Source organism: Lithobates pipiens, unplaced genomic scaffold (assembly GCF_037356315.1).
Source record: "Lithobates pipiens isolate NorthernLeopardFrog02 unplaced genomic scaffold, aLitPip1_a1.2 Scaffold_16, whole genome shotgun sequence".
In the NCBI taxonomy this organism is placed as follows: Eukaryota; Metazoa; Chordata; class Amphibia; order Anura; family Ranidae; genus Lithobates; species Lithobates pipiens.
In genome coordinates this window covers 435,842,748-435,864,010 of record NW_027507748.1, presented here as the reverse complement: position 1 = coordinate 435,864,010, position 21,263 = coordinate 435,842,748, and the positions used below count along the sequence as shown (strand labels likewise).

The window sequence follows — 21,263 nt, the reverse complement described above, 5'->3', positions numbered from 1 at the left end:
CTACTGGCCATACAATATAGTACAAACAATAAGCATAATATTTGACATAAAGTAAAACATGTTCCAATACGTGAAAAAAACTAAAAATGTAAGGTTTATAATAGCTTGAATGTACAGCTTATTACTCTGTATACATTTCATTCCACATGGAAGCTTTGGCATCAAAATATGTTTTAATGTCTCTATTGACACCATTTAGCAGTGCAGTGCATACTACTACAATGTACATTAAAGTACAATAAGATTTTCAAGAGGCTCCTCCCCTTACCCACTGACCGCAGTAATACTTTTTTTTTCTAATGAGAAATCTGCTTTGTAAACAGCACATTTAGATTGGAGAATTGTAAAGATATTGTAGAAGACTTCCTTGGGTTTCTTGTGATAGAACTTGGAGACCACCACCTGTAGAAGGGAATTCCACATCCTGGCTGCTCTTACAGTAAGAACCCTCTATGTGGTTTATGGTTAAACCTATTTTCTTCTAATTTTAATGAGTGGCCACATGTCTTGTTAAACTCCCTTCCACAAAAAAGATTTATCCCTATTGTGGGGTCACCAGTATGGTATTTGTAAATTGAAATCATATCCTCTCTCAAGCGTCTCTTCTCCAGAAAGAATAAGTTCAGTGCTCGCAACCTTTCTTCATAACTAATATCCTCCAGACCCTTTTTTAGTTTTGTTGCCCTTGCTTGTACTCGCTCCATTTCCAGTACATCTTTCCTGAGGACTGGTGCCCAGAACTGGACAGCATACTCTAGGTATGGCCGGACCAGAGTCTTGTTGGGTTAGGAGAATTATAGCTTTATCCCTAGAGTTAATCCCTTATTTAATGCATGCCAATATTCTGTTTGCTTTGTTAGCAGCAGCTTGGCATTGCATGCCATTGCTGAGCCTATCATCTACTAGGACCCCCAGGTCATTTTCCATCCTAGATTCCCCCAGAGGTTCTACCCCTAGTGTATAGATTACATTCATATTTTTGCCACCCAAATTCATTATTTTACATTAAAGTACAATAAGATTTTCAAGAGGCTCATTTGCCATGTAGTTGCCCACCCCATTCATTTGTTCAGATCTTCTTACAAGGTTTCCACATCCTGCGGAGTTATTGCCCTGCTTAGCTTAATATCGTCCGCAAATACAGAGATTGAGTTGTTTACCACATTCTCCAGGTCATTTATTAATAAATTAAATAGTATTGGTCCCAGCACAGAACCCTGTGGGACCCCACTACCCACGCCTGACCATTCCAAGTATTCCCCATTTATCACCACCCTCTGTACTCACCCTTGTAGCCAGGTTTCAATCCATGTACTCACCCTATGGTCCATGCCAATGGTCCTTATTTTGTACAGTAAAAGTTTATGGGGAACTGTGTCAAATGCTTTTGCAAAATCCAGATGCACCACATCTACGGACCTTCCTTTATCTAAAGGGCAACTCACTTCCTCATAGCAGGTTAATAGATTGGTTTGGCAAGAATGATTCTTCAAGAATCCATGCTGATTACTGCTAATGATACAGTTTTCATTACTAAAATCTTGTATATAGTCCCTTATCATCCCCTCCAAGAGCTTGCATACTATTGATGTTAGGCTAACTAGTCTGTAATTCCCAGGGATGTATTTTGGGCCCTTTTTAAATATTGGTGCTACTACATTGGCTTTTCTCCAATCTGCTGATACCATTCCAGTCAGTAGACTGTCAGTAAAAATTAGGAACAACGGTCTGGCAATTACTTGACTGAGTTCCCAAAGTACCCTCGGGTGCAGGACATGCCAAGTTTCCAAAGTCTAATTCTAATTCTGTCCTCTGTTAGCCATGAGGGTGCTTCCTGTGACGTGTCATGAGGATAGGCACTGCAGTTTTGGTTACTAAAGTCCCCTGATTCCCTCGTGAAGACTGAGGAGAAGAATAAATTCAATACCTTCGCCATCTCCCCATCCTTTGTAACCAGATGTTCTTCCTCATTCTTTATGGGGCCAATATAGTCTGTCCTCCGTTTTTTACTGTTTAAATACTTAAAGAATTTCCTGGGATTTTGTGTTCTATCTTAGCCGCCTTAATCGCACCCTTACATTTCTTGTTGCATTCTTTATAAAGTCTGAATGCTGATGATGATCCCTCAACCTTGTATTTTTTGAAGGCCTTCTCCTTTGCTTTTATATACATTTTTACATTGTAGTTAAGCCATCCAGGACTTTTATTTGCTCTTTTAAATTTATTACCCAATGGGATGCACTGGCTAATACCTTATTTAATATGCTCTTAAAGCGAACTCATCTCTCCTCTTTGTTCCTAAGATTTTATCCCAATTTATGCCTTCTAGCAAGGTTCATAGTTTAGGGAAGTTGTCTCTTTTGAAATTCAGTGTCTTTGTACTTATGTTTCCTATTTGTGTGATTTATACTGAAGCCAATTGACCTGTGATTGCGGTTTCCTAAATTGCCCCATATTTCCATATCTGTGATTAGGTCTGTATTGTTGCTAATCAGTAGATCTAGTAACGCTTTATTTCTAGTTGGTGTGTCTACCATCTGACCCATGAAATTGCCCTGAAAGACATTTTTGAACTGGTTCCCTCTGCCCAGTCTATGTCTGGATAATTAAAATAACCCATTATGATGACACTTCCCATTCTTGCTGCTAATCCAAATTGTGCTAGGAGGTCCACCACCACCTCCTCCCTCAGGTTAGGGGGCCTATAGCATACTCTCAGTACTATTTTCCCCTTAGCATCATCCCTTTAGAGCTCTACCCATAAGGATTCCACCTCCTGCCTAGCTCCCTTAGTGATGTCATCGCTCACATTCACTTGTACATTATTCTTGATATATAGACATACCCGTCCCCCTTTTTTACCCTCTCTATTCCTGCGATAAAGGGAATACCTTTGAATGGTCTCCAGTCAATCGTGAGAGCTGTTGAACCGGGTCTCTGAAATTCCCACAAAATCCAAATCCTCCTCGTACAACAGTATCTCTAGTTCAACCATCTTGTCTGCCAGGCTCCTGGCATTGGTGAACATTCCACGTAGTGGATCGGTGCATACTATCCACTTATTGGGTGTTCCGAGATTGCATCTAGGACTTGTTACTATACTTACCTTAGGTTTATGTGCTTTAGTTAACCTACCACTAATGCCCCCAGTACTACCCTCCGGAATATGTTCCTGTGGGCTTAAAAGGGAGAAATGCTCAATACGTTTGCCTGAATGGGGTTATTTACGTTTCTGCATCATTCATTCCTCTGTGTTTTAACATCTACGGTGTATAATTCTGGTTCCAGTCCTCCAGTAGCAAGTATTACACTTAAAAAAATGTAACGGAGGGGTCTAATAATCCAAGCAGAGTGAGCTGCAGTAGGACTGTATTCAGAACTGCTTATATGATATCACACCAGTCTCCTCTCTTTCTCGCCTTCTTACATACAGATTTTATGATTAACAAGACCATTATTGTCTCTCACAGCAGCACACATTATTATGTGACCTTGATATACTGCAAAAATACTCTAGAGGCTCCAAATACATATGCAAATAACTTTTCAGAAAGTTTATACTACCCCCAAATCCCACAATCTAGGCACCAATGACAGGGAGTTGGAACCAAAGTTTGGGAGTAATGGAAGGGAGCAGAGAAGCCATATTTAATGACTATAGATAAATTGTTCTCACACTTGATGATGCCTACTTTGGGAAAAAAGTGTGAAAAAAGAAAACGGGTGCCGCCACTACAATACTGCATCTATATGCAATACTATCAAGTTTTGTTCTTTGTTTTAGATTTGTTTTAAGAAAATATATTGTTTTAACCACTTGCCACCCAAGACAATTCTGACATTTCTCTCATACTTGTAAAAATAATTTTATTCCTAGAAAATTACTTAGAACCTCTAAACATTAAATATATATTATTTAAGCAGAGGCTCTAGAGAATAAAATGGTGGGTGTTGCAGTTTTGATTTATGTCACAAGTATTTGCGCAGTGGTTTTTCAAAAGCAATTTTTTTTTGAATAAAATACTCTTTAATGAATTTTAGTGCACACAAACACAATATAATACCCATTTTTTCATAAAATTAAATTATGAATGATTGTAAAATAAAATTTATGTCACTTTGAGTAAATAGATACCAAACATGTCACGGTTTAAAATTATTCATACGTGGAATGGTGACAAACCACAGCAATACCTCACATGTGTGGTGCAATCGATGTTTACATCTCTACATGCACATTTGTGTGTGAGCACAGGGGGGTGGGGGTACTTTAAATTTTTATTTTCTTTGTATTATTTATTTATATATGTACTTTTTTTTAACACTGTACCTTCAATTTTTTTATCAACTTTATTTCTATCACAAGGGATGAACAACTTCCTTTGTGAAAGTATGGGCCATGACAGGTCCTCATTATGTAGAGATCTGGCGTCTATTAGACCCCAGAGGTCTCCCCTGGCCTCCAAAGCATCTGATAAAACCGATATCAGTTTAATCAGATTCTTGTACAAACAAACCAAACCCAGAAGTGACAAAATCCTTGTCACTTCCAGTTCCTGATTTCACAGGGAGGGAGGAACAACGTCAACATTCTTTCTCCTGAAGCAGCCATTCTAAACTGTGGGCAGTGGCAGGAGGGGGGACCCCCTTCTGCCACCTGTAGAAGTGATCGAGTGGCTCTATAGCCACTTTGCTTTTTAGAGCAACATTAATTTTAGCATGTACTATATACAAATCTAAAATAAATAGGGCTTTTTTTGATAGCAGTAGTAAATCAATATATATTTGCATTTAAAATAGATTAAAAAGCAAAAACTGTAAAAAAATATTTTGTAGATTAACTCCACAGTAACTTTTACACAACTAGCAAAGGCACAATAAATCAACCAAATGCTTTCATTAATATCCTAATTATATAAATTTTGGAATATTTCCCCAACAGGCATGCACACACACATACATTACATTTTAAAATAAACCTGTCTTGAACATGAACAAATAAAACTACCAGCACAGCAGAACTGTAAAACAAGCACCTCTAGGTTTATTCATAAATCTTTAGGTTCTGCTCAAGCACCATTTCAATCCTTGAAACTTGGGGACCTGTATTATACAAATCTAAACTTCTTCAAAGTTGACTCACACCATTCTGCATTTCATTTTTGGATAGTGAGACAGCACAGACTAGTAGTGAAGTCAATCAGATGGAACATAATCCAAAGTTTGACAAAAAGTCTTAAGTAAAATAAGATTTGCATCATACTGCTCTGGGTTTTGTGCATTCCAAGGGAACTTTAGGAGGTATCTGAGGCTGTGTGCAGGTACTTATAGATCAGGGGTATCCAAACTTTCAAAATAAAGGGCCAGTTTACGGTCCTTCAGACATGTGGCCATTGGGAGCAACTGTGACCATTGGGCGTAGAAAAGGTCCCAGTGTCAGTGGGAAAAACCAATGCACCATCTTTGGTGTCAGGAATAGTGCCCCATTGTTGGTGTCATTGGGAGGAATAGTGCCCCATAATTTGTGTAATTGAGCCACATTGTTGGTGTCATTGGAAAGAATTGGGCCACATCGTTTGCGTCATTGGACAAAATTGGACCCCATTATTGGTGTCAGTAGGGGGAATTTGCCCACTGTTGGTATCAGTGGATGAAAGTGTCCCATGGGTCGGATAAAAGCAAGAGAAGGGCCACAACTGGCCACCGGCCATAGTTTAGAGACCACTGGTATAGATGCTTGCTTTACAATTCCCCTTTTTGATTTGTTTGGTTTGTACGTTCAAGGCAAGTTCACATTAAAATACGTGTATGTTTAAAATGGCTATGGTGCTGTTTTAGTGCTGCATTGGTAAGGACAGAGATCTTTGTTTTCTGTTGATGTGTTTATTTCATTATTTTATGTTCACCCACAGGTTTGCATCTGTGTTATTACTGGAGTTTTTTCCTGCTTTTCTGTGCACTGTATAGGTAACCAGTGCTAATCACAGTTGCATGCTGGGTATCTCCCACTTAGTGGTACATAGACTATTAAAGCAGCCCATTGATTTCAGAAGTGCTTTTGCTTGCTTTCCCCCATCATGCTATCCTGCAGCTATGAATTTGTTGCCTTATTTTCTGTTTGGGAATATGTATATGGCAACAAGGTTTATTTGCAGTTATATAATATTTAATATAATATTTAAATATGTTTTTACTACGGTCAGTGCAGAACTTCTCATAGTACTTAAAGCGGACCTTCAGTCATTTTTCATCTTTCCATCTATGAAATCCTCTGCCCTTGTTGTTTTAACTTTGGATAGTAAAACATTTTTTTTCTGCCAGTAAACATCTTATACGGCCTACTTCCTGTTTTTCTGGTAAAAAGCCTTGGCTTATGACATCATGCATAGCTCTCTCTCTCTCACTCTCATGAGAGTTTGCCTGGAAGGGAGGGGGAATCAGTCATAAGAGGGCCAATGAGGGCTGCAGAGCTGGAGGTGGGCCTCTGTAAATCCAGAAAGTGAACAGGCAGCAGCTTCAGCTGCCCACACTTAAAATTTTTGCAGCCAGACTCATTGGAGGGAGATTTCTGCAGCATATTTGGCAAGTACAGAATCACAGTATATATAAAATAATATGGAAAGTGGTTGGAGGGAAGCTTCAGAATAATAAAGATTTTTTATTACAAATTATATGAGCAGACTGCTCCTCTTTAATATGAGTGTTTCTGTAACACAGTGGAAGGCGTGATTAGGTAGTCCTAGCCAGTATTCACAACAATATAATCTAAACATTCTGTAGAAGTTAACAGGATCACTGAGGCACAAAGAACACCATGCCAAGTGATATAACGAATCTCTTGTTTAAAAGGTGGATTTAACCGTGACTAAGAATTGTTCTGACTACATGTAGACACTCTTCAAATCTATTAAGTCATGTTAACTGCTCCCATATTTTATGTTACATGAGAAACAGCTCTGCTTGTAGGATTCAATTTTTTCCCCCGATCTTGACTCAAAACACTTACAAGCTACTGAAGTCACATAATGTGCAGTGAATCCTGTGAACATTAACAGTCCCATTACATTAAGACAAATGGAACACTGCATAAACTGAATACAAGTGTATGGGACCTTCTCATGTGAATAAAATGTTGCGTTCATACTTCTCTGTTACACCAGATATCTCCCAAAGCATTATGCACCTTCAGCTGTTGCAGAGAAAATCATGAAGAGGCAATTTAAACCCAATGGACAAAATAGCAACAATCATGGCGCAGCAGAGGGCAGACCAACCCTGATGCAGATAAGGTCCCCACATTGGGCACAAAATCTTTTACCATGAGTCTCTTCAAAAACCCTTTTGAAAAAGTTCTAAATTGTCTTCTTGAGTCACACTGACTGAACACAGTGTTTTATCGGAAAGAAAAGTGCCACAAATAATATGTGCAGACAGACTTGTTTTATAAAACCTGAACCATCAATTCCCACCAGTAGTAAATGTGCTAGGTCCCGGTTGCAGTTGACAACCTCTGTTAGTAAACACGTGATGCCTCCTACCAATCATAACATCCCAGAAATGTTCCACAGGGCAGACACCAGGAAATATCAGACCAGCTGGTGAAATAAAATATGTCTGACTTTCATTTTCATCACTGGACACCTGATGTCTCTGATAGATTATTAGTTCTTCTTGATGAGACCTGCTGTTTTAACCCTATAGACCCTTGATGCTGGGAGTAAGTTGGCAGAATCAAAGAATCTGGCTGTTCCTTCTGTAAAGTGCTTGTTGTCACCACCTAGTGGAAAGAAATAAACACATTGAATTTCACTTAAAAAGTTTGGCTGGGTGACTTAGAAAAACATATTTTTCTGTGCCGGTCATACACTTAAATGATAAAAATCACAATAAAATCTGAAAAAAAAAAAAGCCTTCATCACATCAAGCCAAATAAGCACAAATACGTAAGTGAAACACATAATGGAAAGTTTGAATGTTCAATACTGACTGACTAAAAATAACTTGTCTCCTTGGCAACTCATGAATCACTGCTTGCGTATTTTATTCTTGATTCCTAACCCAGATCTGTAAGTGAATATGAAGGCTCGATTGTTGTTCTGTTTGAGAGAACAGCTTCTTGTCACAAAGCAAAATATCTGTGTGAAAATCTTCAGATTGATGCTGTGATTATCCTGGGCTGCATCTAAGTTCTTGGTATTAGAAACAGTGCAACTGTATAAGTGTACCTTAATAGTAGAATATGTCCAGGTCACAAATGACAGCTTCCGTGTTGTTAGGCTTTCCTGACTGGTACTTTGCTTTTAGACACATTGCAAAGTAAACCTGTTGTAATTTGGTAAACTGCAGGAACTTGGTGTCCACATACAACCTTGACATCACTGCTAAAGCACCCTGGGAGCCATTAATCAAAAAGGAAAGTCAAGCTTGGCTTGACTCACTATTGGTCCATACCTATGATGGACAGCTTCACTGACCAGCAATAAGTATGGCGTTTTATTAATTCATTAATTCATTTTATGAACTTTATGAAAAAGATATGATGGCGAGCATTAGGTTTCATGACTACAGGGCACTACAGCAGAGATCAGGACCCAACTCTGCATACTTGTTCCTTGTTCAGCATCTCATTGAGTAATTTGGCCTAAATAAAAGCAGGACAGCCACATAACTAGTGTTTTGAGAAGAAAGCTATCAGTTGCAGCCCAATATTTCTCTTGTGAGTCTTGCCAGATTCATATTATGGATACAATGTTGCATAACTAGCAATTGTATTCCTGTTTTTATTAAAGTGGTTTTAAACCCTTAAAGTGGAAGTAAACCCACTTTTTTAACTTTTACCTACAGGAAAGCCTATAATAAGGCTTACCTGTAGGTAAAAAAAATATCTCCTAAACCTGTACGGTTTAGGAGATATTCCCCTCGGTATGCGCCGCTGACTGCAGCGGCGCATGCGCACAAGGGGGTTCTCTCCGTGAAAATCCGGCAGCGCTCGCCCGGCCGGATTTAAATCTCCCGCGCGCATGCGCGGGAGTGACGATATCGCGGCTCCGGCCACTCACAGCGCCGGAGCCGCGATACCCGGAAGAGACGCCGAGGGAGCATGTCGGCTTCCTCGGCGTGGATCGGGCGAGATGTCGGGGCCTCGTTCTAAGGTAAGTATTTCATAATGAGCTAGTATGCGGTGCATACTAGCTCATTATGCCTTTTGCTTTGCAGGTTTTAAAAAAAAAAAAAAAAAAAAATGCGGGTTTACTACCGCTTTAACCCTTGTACACACGGTCAGACATTCCGATGGACAATGTCCGATAGGACCGTGTTGTCGGATAATCCGATAGTGTGTGGGCTCCATTGGACTGTTTCCGTCGGAGTATCCGACAGACCAATTTTTCCAGCTGGGCAATAAAATTTTCCGACAACATGATCCGATCGGACTTTGTCCGATCATGTGTAGAGAATTCCGATCGGACAAAGTACCACGCATGCTCAGATCAAATTCCTAGACCAAAGCTATTGGCTACTAGCCTGAACATAGTCCTGTCCTAACGAAATAACGTCATCACGTTAAGTACGTGTGTATGCAACAGTTTCGGACAAAATCCGTCTGACAAAATCAGACGGATTTGGTTGTCGGAATGTCCGACCGTGTGTACAAGGGCTTAGGCCTCTTGCACAATCCAGTTTGAAAAAGCTCAGTACAGCGTTTTTTTTTTTACTGATCTAAAATGCAACCGATTGTTTACAATGTGCCTGTACACACAGGCACATAAACAAGCACTGTGTAATTCATGAGTAAAAAAAAAAAAAAATGGAAAAATCTGCGTTCCTGGTTAATATTTTTTGCCAGTACATACAAATATGTGCAAATAAGCACAAATACCCGCATGTGAGCATAAATATGAATTAATTTTTCTTAAGAATGTATTGTAAAAACGTGCATATATGCGCATAAATACACACAAAACAGACGCCTGAAGTTACCTCCAAAAAAGCAGATGCTCAAACATCAGTACTCTGTGCAAGAAGCCTTACATATACCCAGGGATTGATACACAGAGATGAAACAAATCCTCCTACATATGTTCTACCTGTTTATCTGCATATATCTGTCCTCTACATCAGTACAACATGCAGAATTCACACAGCTTATCTGAGATTTCAGAAAGCAGGAGGAGGTGAGCTGAATTTACACTCTGTAGAGCTCAGTGAGTAGAGTTTAGAGCTGACTGATGGAAAAATACCCACCCACTTCACACAGCACACAGTCTGCAAATTACAGCTTCCTCCACCCCTGTCACCTTGTTACCTGTTGGCGTCAGGAACACTTGTCAGAATTTACTCATGCAGATAGCAGAGTATTGAGGCAGCTGGTAGAAATTACACTTTGTGCTCTGGATTGAGACAAGCACACACTATATGATAAGCTTTGTTCATATATTTATTTTTGAGGTTTACAGCCACTTTTGCTGTCACCTCTCTAGAAAAAAAACATCCTAAGGCAGATTGTGCATTAATGCTTCCTTACTGCTGGTCTGATGCAGTTTATGAAATTCCCTTATATGCCAGATTGATTCAACCAGTAGTGGCCTGTCCATTAGGGGGGCTGCCCCCCTAACCCATGCGCCCGGCCCCAAATCTACATGCAGGGTGCCGGACGCATGGATTTCAATGGAGGTTTTTTTAAGCCCATGGTAATAGCCTGAGGCTCTAATTAGCTTCAAAAAAGGGTGGTCTCGGGGTGCGGAGCACTGCGCCCTGAGCCCACCCAGTTGTGTGACCGTAGCAAATTAATATTAGCTAATTTCTTCCTGTTTCTCCTGGTGGCCAATCAGGAAGCAGGTCCGAAGACCCGACTGGCCGTGAGGAGAAGCAGCGACCACCGGGACATGGAGGAGACGGAGGGGAAAAGCCGCAGACACGACCTGGATGGGGTAAGTGTTGATCGTTCGGCGAGCCCATAACTGGGGAGGGGGGGATTGGTGTGGGATGGTGGGCTGGAGCAACCGGGGGGGGTAGATGTCTCAGATTTGTTTGCCCCCCCGACCGATGGAGCACCAGCTGCCACTGGATTCTTCCCTCCACATATGCCAATTATTTGCATTGGAGTTAACAGCAACTCCAGGCACAAAGTAAAATAAATCACTGAGCTACCAATGTTATCCAGCAGAAACTGCACCCTTTCTACAGTCAGAAAATTTACTCTACACACTTCTTCCATAAAGTAAGTGTTCTGTGATATCTTGCTGCCAGTATCAAAGAAACACCTCACAGTGGGAGTATGCTTTGATGTGTAACTTCATCCCTCTTCATCTCTCTCGCGTCATCCTGGAGCATGAACAACATTCAAAATTTCAAAGGTAGGTTTGTTTCTGATAGTAGTGTAGAACAGTAGCCCTCAGTAAACTATTGAGCTAGTTTGACTCTAAATGCACTAGGCTAATGAAACAAACTTCAGCTTTAACATATGCATCATCATCATAGCATAAATTCAAACTTCTAATTATAGACCTCTCTGGCATTAACTGGTCACATCCAACACCACTGATACTTTACCTGGGAAAATTGCTGCTGTTGCTGCTGAGCTTGCATAGCCTGAAGGTCCTGCTGTTGGGAGGAATGTATTGATGTAAATCCTGGATGTAAAATGGCTTGACCCATTAGCATAATTGGAGTATTGTTGGCAGAATTCTGCACTTCTAGACCCCTAAATATTTTTGGGTTTTGTGAATATCTGTTGTATTACAGGACAAAAAAACATTATCAGAGCCTTTTCTTAGCAGGGAATAAAACAGTAGCAATATATTCATAAGGACACATACTCATAGTTGTGAGTTATACTCTAAGGTTTAGAGATGTACAATTGAGCACATTTATAGTCATGTAAAAATTTAAGTACACCCCATTGTTAATATTATTAATATATTAGAACAGGCGAACATGACTAAAATAGTATTTTGACTAAAATAGTATTTAAATAGTAAAATAGGATTTTGACTAAAATAGTGCCTACAGATAAAGATAATATACTTGCACAAACGACATATACCAGACTAGGTACTTAAGATTAGACCATGCTTAGGCAGTATGCAGGTGTAACCTGTCTTTGTTAAACCTCAGATATCTAGGGAATGGTGTTCTCTTTGTTATTAGCATGTGTGGTGTGATTATGCCAAGATCAATGGAGCTCTCTAATGCCCTTAGAAAGAAAGTTGGGGATGACTATGTGTCTGGCAACGGAATTAAAAAGCTTGCCAAATTATTTGAAATCAATCATTCCACTATAAGGAAAATAAACTAGTAGATTCCAAACAACTGGTGATTTCTCTAGGAGTGGCCAGCCAAGCACATTCAACCCAAGAGCTGACTGATAAATGCTAAAAAAAAGTCTCTAAGAATCTTAAAATTGAATTGTGGTATGTACAAGTAACTCTAACAAAAGTTGGGGTCAAGGTGCATGAATCTACAATCAGAAAGAGACTGCCAAGAAAAAGTCTTTGCTGTATGAAAAAAAACATTAACGCAAGACTACAGTTTGCAGTTGAGAATATAGTAAGTCCTTTTCTAACTTACTGACAACAAAACCAAAAAGTCAGAAATTGGCACCTACAAACTATCTGTGCTGCATGGAGACTACATGACTTCCCACCTAATCAGCAGGTTACTACTGAACATCAACAGATTATAAATCTGGTAGAAGTAACATAGGTCTGAAACCTCAAAAAATGAAAGAATAAAATAATCAGCCCTGGACTTAAAGCGGAACTTCAGTAATTTTTTAATCTTTCCATCTATGAAACCCTCTGCCCTTGTTGTTTTAACTTTGGATAGTAAAAGATTTTGTTTCTGCCAGTAAAAACCTCATACAGTCCACTTCCTGTTTCTTGTCTGGTAAAAAGCCTAGGCTTATGACATCATGCACAGCTCTCTCTCTCTCTCTCACTCTCGTGAAAGTTTGCCAGGAAGGGAGGGGGGATGAGTCATAAGAGGGCCAGTGAGAGCTGCAGAGGTAGAGGTGTGCCTCTGTGTCTGTGTAAATCCAGGAAGTGAACAGGCAGCAGCTTCAGCTGCCCACAGTTAAAATGGATGCAGTTGGACTCAGTGGAGGGAGATTTCTGCAGCATATTTTGCAATTACAGGATCACAGTATATATAAAATAATATGCAAGGTGATTGAAGGTAAGCTTCAGAATAGCAAATATGTTTTTTATTAAAAATTATGCAAGCAGACTGCATTTCCTCTTTAAAGCCCCTACTGAATATGCTATAGACTAACAAAATTTGCCCCAAAGATTGGGGATCATTCTGAGGCTGATAGTGAGAGTCAAAGTTTTTAAGTTTTTTTTTATTATTATTTGAGAATAAAAATATACATTCACAATAAATTATTATTTTCACCTGTTTAATAATCAGTAAGAGTTGCAATTTAATATATGCTGACTCTCACTATCAGCCCCTGGAAGATCCCCAATTTCTTGGTGGAAAATGTCACTCTATAGGATGATCATTGCACATACTGATAATAGATAAATTCTTACATGGCATATAATCGTTGCTGCTCATTATTCAGTTACAGTAAACAGTAAGTATAATTAAACTATAATACTGATACGCTAATTTTACTTAATTTTTTTACATGTCAAATACATTAATTTTTATAGAAATGGTTTACTATTTTGTTGCTATAAAAATACATAACTGAAAATGATGAAAAAAGGTGATTAAAGTTGAACTCTAGGAATTCATCCACTTTGATAAATTTGTAGACACGCTCTGAGTTAAGTCCAATGAGGTGTATGTCACCTGTGGTCTTATCTCTTTCATTTAGATCTGACAGTTTTATGGCATTCCCGGAGGAGGATAGCTATCTCTACACTCTGGGTCTCTGAAAAGTGAGACACTGTGGGAGATTTACTAAAACTGGTGCACTCAGAGTCTGGTGCCACTGTGCATGGTAGCCAATCAGCTTCTAACTTCAGCTTGTTCAGTTAAGCTTTGGCAATATAACCTGGAAGCTGATTGGTTTCTATGCAGAGTTGCACCCGATTTTACAAGCATCAGTTTTTGTAAATAACCCCCACTGTGTTCTCACAAGCAGCACCTCTGCCCATCCTTCCCATTTGCTGCCAATTCACAGATTCCTTTGTATTTTGTGAATAAATTTACAAGAAACAAAGGCTTCTGTAAATGGGCAGCAGAGGGGAGGAGTGGGCACAGCAGCTACATGTAACTCTGAAGTTGAAGGAGTTGAGACCAGAAAGTCCAGTGTCAGAGCTCTATAGTAATAGCTATGCCAGCTGTAAATTAAAAAGATAAATCCACTAGGTGGCATGCACCTCAATTGACTTAAATCATAGTGTGCCTGCACAGTTGTCAAATTGGCTAAATTAATGAATTCAGATTTAATTTAACCCCTAGTCATCTAGACATGTATGGCAAACAGTAGATTTGTGCAGTATCACAATATGACAGAGCACCCACTTTATCTGATGTCCACTATCCGAGTACCGCCTTGTGCTACAGGGGCTTGGCATCATTGGCTGGATAGGTTGACTAAGCAATAGTCTAAATAATGAAAAATGAAAACACTGTTAAGTTTAAATTCATATTGCATAGATAAAGCGTACTTAAACCCAAGAAAAAAACATGTAACATATTTGAGCTTACTAGTCTTTTTCAGGCTCATTTATGTTTACCTGGTGAACATACTATTCACGGCTTACAATGCTTCCCCACTGTTTTGTATCTATAAAGGAACAGCTTTGATACCTTAGGAAGAGTGTTAGGACTACAGAATACCTCCCTCTCTCCTGATCTCTATACCATTGGAAGGGGGTATGCTGTTCTGGGCAGGACATATAATGTTGAGATAACACTGCAGAGTGCATAGAAGAACACTGGGTTTCTGTACAAATCAACAGGCTTTTTTTTATCACTTAGCAAACAAAAACATCAAAACACTTTTAATTGTATATTAACCATTTCAATAGAAGGCACTTTCCGCCCTTCTTGCCCAGGCCAATTTTCAGCTTTCAGCACTGTCGCATTTTAAATGACAATTGTGTGGTCATGTTACACTGTACCCAAACAAAATTTTTAGAATTTTGTTCTCACAAATAGAGCTTTCTTTTGATAGTATTTGATCACCACTGGGATTTTTATTTATTTTTTCTAAACAAATAAAATAATACCAAAAATTGTGAAAAAATAAAAAGTTTTTCTTTGTTTCTGTTATAAAATGTTGTAAATAAGCAAGGTTTCTCCTTCACTGATGGGCACTGATGAGGCTTCACTGATAAGGCTGCACTGATGAAGGGCACTAATATGCGGCACTGATGGGCACTCAAAAGTTACACTGATGGGCACTGATAGGCGACACTGATGGGCTCTGAAATGCTGCACTGATGGGTACTTATAGGTGGCACTGATGGGCAATGTTAGATGGCACTGATGAGGAGGCACTGGCAGGCATTACTGATGGCCACTGATTGGCATCTCTAATGGGCATCGATTGGCATCCCTAGTGGTCATGGGTGAGCATACCTGGTGGTCATGGGTGGGCATCCTGGGGGGGCTGCACTGATAATCAATCAGTGCAGCTCCCCCCTGTCAGGATAGTAGCCGATTGGTTCTCCTCTACTCGCGTTTGTCAGTGCCAGTGGAGGAGAAGCCGATAAACAGCTCTTCCTGTTTACACTGTGATCAGCTGTGATTGGACACAGCTGATCACATGGTAAAGAGCCTACTTTAAAGGCTCTTTACCTAAATCGGAGATGCGGTGTGTCAGACTGACACACTACACCAAAGGTCGCAACGCTGAGTGCCCCAGCGGGTACATGATCACGGCTGATCCTGCTGGACGCCATATGATGTCCAGTCAGGGTAACTTAACCACTTTGCACACGTCATTTTGCTATATGGCTGGCGGGAAGTGGTTAAGAGAGCAAGGAATTATAAGCCTCCGTTACATTATCCAAAGTGAAAAAAGTATTGCCTTTAGTTATACTTTCAGCTATAAAATCAGGCTTTTTAAAAGAAGTCTATCAGCACAGAAAAGGAAGCTGACTTGTTTTCAAAGGTGCAGCCTCAACCAGTTCTCGAGCACATACATAAAATCACAGACATTTCTTTCTAAGATAACCCAGCAGCTGTCCTACTCAACCTTACTCCTTTATCAAAGAAACACTTTCATAAATCTCTTCTCAAACAATCCCCTTAATGCTGCACAAGCTTGCATTCCACCCCTGTGGAAGCAACAATCTGCACCGACGGTGACCCGATGGCTCTCAAGAGTGGAAGAAAAGAAGGAAAAAAGAAAGAAACAAAAATTATCTGGATGAGTGGAGTGGCATTTCGGGGTCTGTGTCCTTATGGTGCTATGGCATGACATGAGCGCTGCTGGGGCGTTGTGGGGACGCAGGATGTTTTTGGACTTTTAGGTGCTATTTTATTTATATAATGATAAGGCCTGTTGGTGTGGTGAGTGGTTCCATGCTCTATAAAATTTTGCCTTTTTTAATTAATTTCTTTCCTATTTTTCATTAATCAGTGTTATTTTTAGTGGATGATTTATAATTAGGATATTAGGGTTTATATAACGATAACAACTGTTGATGTGTTTCCATGTTGATGTTTCCATGTTGATGTGTTTCAGTGGCTAGTGATACTCAGGAACGTAATTTTAAACTGCTATCACGACGGTACCGCATAACAGTCAATTTACATAGCATTTTTCTGTCCCAGTCGGAATTGTTGCTGGTGCTGTAGTCTCTCTATGGGAGATTTTCTACTTGTCTGGTGGGCTTGTCCTATTAACAAACTATGGGAATGTATAATAAATCTTCATAATATAGTTACAGGCGAGTCAGCTCATAATTCTGCAGAAGTGACCCTTCTTTATCTTTTACCTCAGACTTTACCTCGACTTAGGAAATCTCTTCTATGTTTCAGCTGTAAGACAATTAATCCCTAGGTATTGGAAGTCATCTATCATCCCTTCATTTATGGAGTGGATTGAGACTCTGAATAGTGTTATGCGTACAGAAGAACTGGTAACTGAAAATAATGATACTACAGAGAAGTTTAAAAGGGTTTGGTTGACATGGTTAACATTTAAAGACTCATCAAAGCTAGTGGATTTCTTGTCTGAGCTTCATTGAGGCTTAAGTTCAAGTATCACTAACACAGAACCTGCGAATAACGAAGGGACAACTCCAACAACTCCCTTTCCCTTTCCCATTTTCCTTTTCCCCTTTTATTTTTTTTTCTGATTGAGTATTTAAAGGTTTCTACATTGGTGCATCACTATATATTTGATTTTAGTTTCTTTATATAATATCTGATTTAAGATTTAGTAATGAAGAATTGTAGACCTTTTTTTCATTTTGATATGTATGTAACAAAGCGGATTGCGTTGTTTGTTTGTTTTAAGTGTTTTAGTGTTTGTGAATTATTTGGAAAATTAATAAATGGATAAATTTGAGAACAAATGTAAGATTTGACCTCCGCTTTACGGGAAAAGTCAGAGGAACATAAGTCCAGATGGTTCTATTGCGACCATTTTCGCTTCTCTGACGAATTCCTCCAATATATCTGAATAAGACAAATTTTCCGTGATCTCCACTTCTTGATTGATGCTGTTGACCCCTGCTCCCTGGGGGTAACCCCCTCCCCCTTTCTCAGACACCTTTCCCCCAACACCCCCCTTTTTTATGTCCCCCTCTCTCTCCCCTTCCTCTCTTTCTCCATCTGCGTCTTCTCTTTTTCCATTAAAAAATGTGGTGTGCAGAGGTATTATATACTCAGTCTTAAGCCTCATACACACGATGCAAAATTCGGAAGGGGATTGCCGTTTGACAGGCTATTGTCCGAAATTCTTACCGTTAGTATGCTCCTTTCGACAATTGTTTTCCAGTTTTCAGACAACAAATTTTGGATGACAGGCTAGTAAATTTTTTGACGAACGATGGCTCCACGTCTGATTTTCGAATGGTCAGTACACAAATCCGTCACACAAAAGTCGAAAGTACAAACACACATGCTCGGAATCAAGGATGGACTAGGAAGAGTTCGGTCTTGTAAATTACTGTTTCTAATCTAGAATTAACATTCATGATGCGGCAATTGATGAAATGTCAAAATTCTCATCTTCTTTAATGGGATAATAATGAAGCTGCTTTGCATGAAGTTATGGCAAACGTATTTTAACCACTTTCAGACCGGACCATTTTGCTGGTAAATGACCAGAGGTCTTTTTACACTTTGGCACTGCGCTGCTTTAACTGGTAATTGCGCGGTCATGCAATGTTGTACCCAAACAAAATTTGCGTCCTTTTCTTCCCACAAATAGAGCTTTCTTTTGATGGTATTTGATTGCCTCTGCGATTTTTATTTTTTGCGATATAAACGTAAAAAGACCGCAAATTTTGAAAAAAAATGATATTTTCTACTTTTTGTTATTAGAAAAATCCAATAAACTCAATTTTAGTCATACATTTAGGCCAAAATGTATTCAGCCACATGTCTTTGGTAAAAAAAAAGTCAATAATTGTATATTTATTGGTTTGCGCAAAAGTTGTCACATCTACAAACTAAGGTACGTTTTCTGGAATTTACGCAGCTTTTAGTTTACGACTGCCTATCTCATTTCTTGAGGTGCTAAAATGGCAGGGCAGTACAAAACCCCCCCAAATGACCCCATTTTGGAAAGTAGACCCCCTAAGGAAATTGATAAGAGGCATGTTGAGCCCATTGAATATTTTATTTTTTTGCCTCAAGCGATTGAATAATGACAAAAAAAAATTTTTTTTTTTTTTTTTACACAAAGTTGTCACTAAATGATATATTGCTCACACATGCTATGGGCGTATGTGAAATGACACCCCAAAATAAATTCTGCTGCTTCTCCTGAGTACGGGGATACCACATATGTGGGACTTTTTGGGAGCCTAGCCGCGTACGGGGCCCCGAAAACCAAGCACCGCCTTCAGGCTTTCTAAGGGCGTACATTTTTGAGTTCACTTCTCACTACCTATTACAGTTTTGAAGGCCATAAAATGCCAAGATGGCACAAAACCCCCACAAATGACCCCATTTTAGAAAGTAGACACCCCAAGCTATTTGCTGAGAGGCATGTTGAGTTCATGGAATATTTTATATTTTGCCACAAGTTGCGGGAAAATTACAAACTTTTTTTTTTTTTTTTTTTTTTTTCACAAAGTTGTCACTAAATGATATATTGCTCACACATGCCATGGGCATATGTGAAATGACACCCCAAAATAAATTCTGCTGCTTCTCCTGAGTACGGGGATACCACATATGTGGGACTTTTTGGGAGCCTAGCCGCGTACGGGGCCCCGAAAACCAAGCACCGCCTTCAGGCTTTCTAAGGGCGTAAATTTTTGAGTTCACTTCTCACTACCTATTACAGTTTTGAAGGCCATAAAATGCCAAGATGGCACAAAACCCCCACAAATGACCCCATTTTAGAAAGTAGACACCCCAAGCTATTTGCTGAGAGGCATGTTGAGTCCATGGAATATTTTATATTTTGCCACAAGTTGCGGGAAAATTACAAACTTTTTTTTTTTTTTTCACAAAGTTGTCACTAAATGATATATTGCTCACGCATGCCATGGGCATATGTGAAATGACACCCCAAAATAAATTCTGCTGCTTCTCCTGAGTACGGGGATACCACATATGTGGGACTTTTTGGGAGCCTAGCCGCGTACGGGGCCCCGAAAACCAAGCACCGCCTTCAGGCTTTCTAAGGGCGTTACAGTTTTGAAGGCCATAAAATGCCAAAATGGCACAAACCCCCCCCAAATGACCCCATTTTGGAAAGTAGACACCCATAAATTTAGGGGTACACTAGTGAGACTAGGTAATAAATGGCGGGTGCCCTGAAACTATAAAAAAAATAACTAACCAATCAGCGTCACCTGTAACAGTTATATGGTGATCACTGGTGAAAGGGTTAACTAGGGGGCAATCAGGGGGCTTTATGCGGTAGTATATGGGGGTCCCTGGCGCTATAAAAAGCTGCGGCGAACCTAAATACCTACCTGCCTAACTAGCGTCACCTGTGACACTAATACAGCGATCAGAAAAACGATCGCTTATTAGGCTGGGTTCACACTGGAGCGATGCGGGAACGCCACGAATGCGCGGCGGGTTCCCGCATCGCATGCCTCCCGGCGGCAGTTCACACTGCCCTATGCGAACTGCTGGGAGTGTCAGTGAAATGTTACTGACACCCCCAGATCAGTTCGCATATCGCAGTGCGATCTGCAAACTCGGATCGCATGGTGTGAACACCCATGCGATCCGATTCTGCTGCGGGCCAAAAAAAGGGTCCCGTGCGAATTTGCGGCGGGTGCGGCGGGTGTGGCGGGTGCGGCGAATGGCTGAACTCGAATCGCACAGAGATCGGATGTGATTTGCACTGCAGTGCGGTGCGAATCACATCCGTTCTCAAACCGCTGCAATGTGAACCCAGCCTTAGTGACACTGGCGACGGGGGGTGATCACGGGGTTAAACCTTTATTGGGGGGGTTAGGGGGGTACCTTAGAACTAAAGGGGGCTAACCCTAACTGCCCTAACAGTTATTAGTCACAAATGACACCCGCCGGGTGATCAGGGGGTTAAACCTTTATTAGGTAATAAATGGCGGGTGCCCTGAAACTATAAAAAAATAACTAACCAACCAGCGTCACCTGTAACAGTTATATGGTGATCACAGGTGAAAGGGTTAACTAGGGGGCAATCAGGGGGCTTTATGCGGTAGTATATGGGGGTCCCTGGCGCTATAAAAAGCTGCGGCGAACCTAAATACCTACCTGCCTAACTAGCGTCACCTGTGACACTAATACGGCGATCAGAAAAATGATCGCTTATTAGGCTGGGTTCACACTGGAGCGATGCGGAAACGCCACGAATGCGCGGCGGGTTCCCGCATCGCATGCCTCCCGGCGGCAGTTCACACTGCCCTATGCGAACTGCTGGGAGCGTCAGTGAAATGTTACTGACACCCCCAGATCAGTTCGCATATCGCAGTGCGATCTGCAAACTCGGATCGCATGGTGTGAACACCCATGCGATCCGATTCTGCTGCGGGCCAAAAAAAGGGTCCCGTGCGAATTTGCGGCGGGTGCGGCGGGTGTGGCGGGTGCGGCGAATGGCTGAACTCAAATCGCACAGAGATCGGATGTGATTTGCACTGCAGTGCGGTGCGAATCACATTCGTTCTCATAAACCGCTGCAA

At 40.4% G+C, this 21,263-nt stretch overlaps 1 protein-coding gene across 1 annotated transcript in view; it reads right to left on the bottom strand.

Annotated features, from left to right (window-relative positions):
* Window positions 1-6,638: 6,638 nt before the first annotated feature.
* Window positions 6,639-21,263, bottom strand: part of NPAS2 (neuronal PAS domain protein 2) — a 177,068-nt gene continuing 162,443 nt past the window's right edge. The window contains exons 19-21 of the mRNA XM_077482640.1: window positions 14,476-14,559; window positions 11,551-11,728; window positions 6,639-7,777 (exon numbers count right to left, since the gene is read on the bottom strand). Of these exons, the coding sequence (XP_077338766.1) occupies window positions 7,631-7,777; window positions 11,551-11,728; window positions 14,476-14,559 (409 nt within the window). The 3' untranslated portion in view covers window positions 6,639-7,630. The remainder of the gene's footprint in view (window positions 7,778-11,550; window positions 11,729-14,475; window positions 14,560-21,263) is intronic.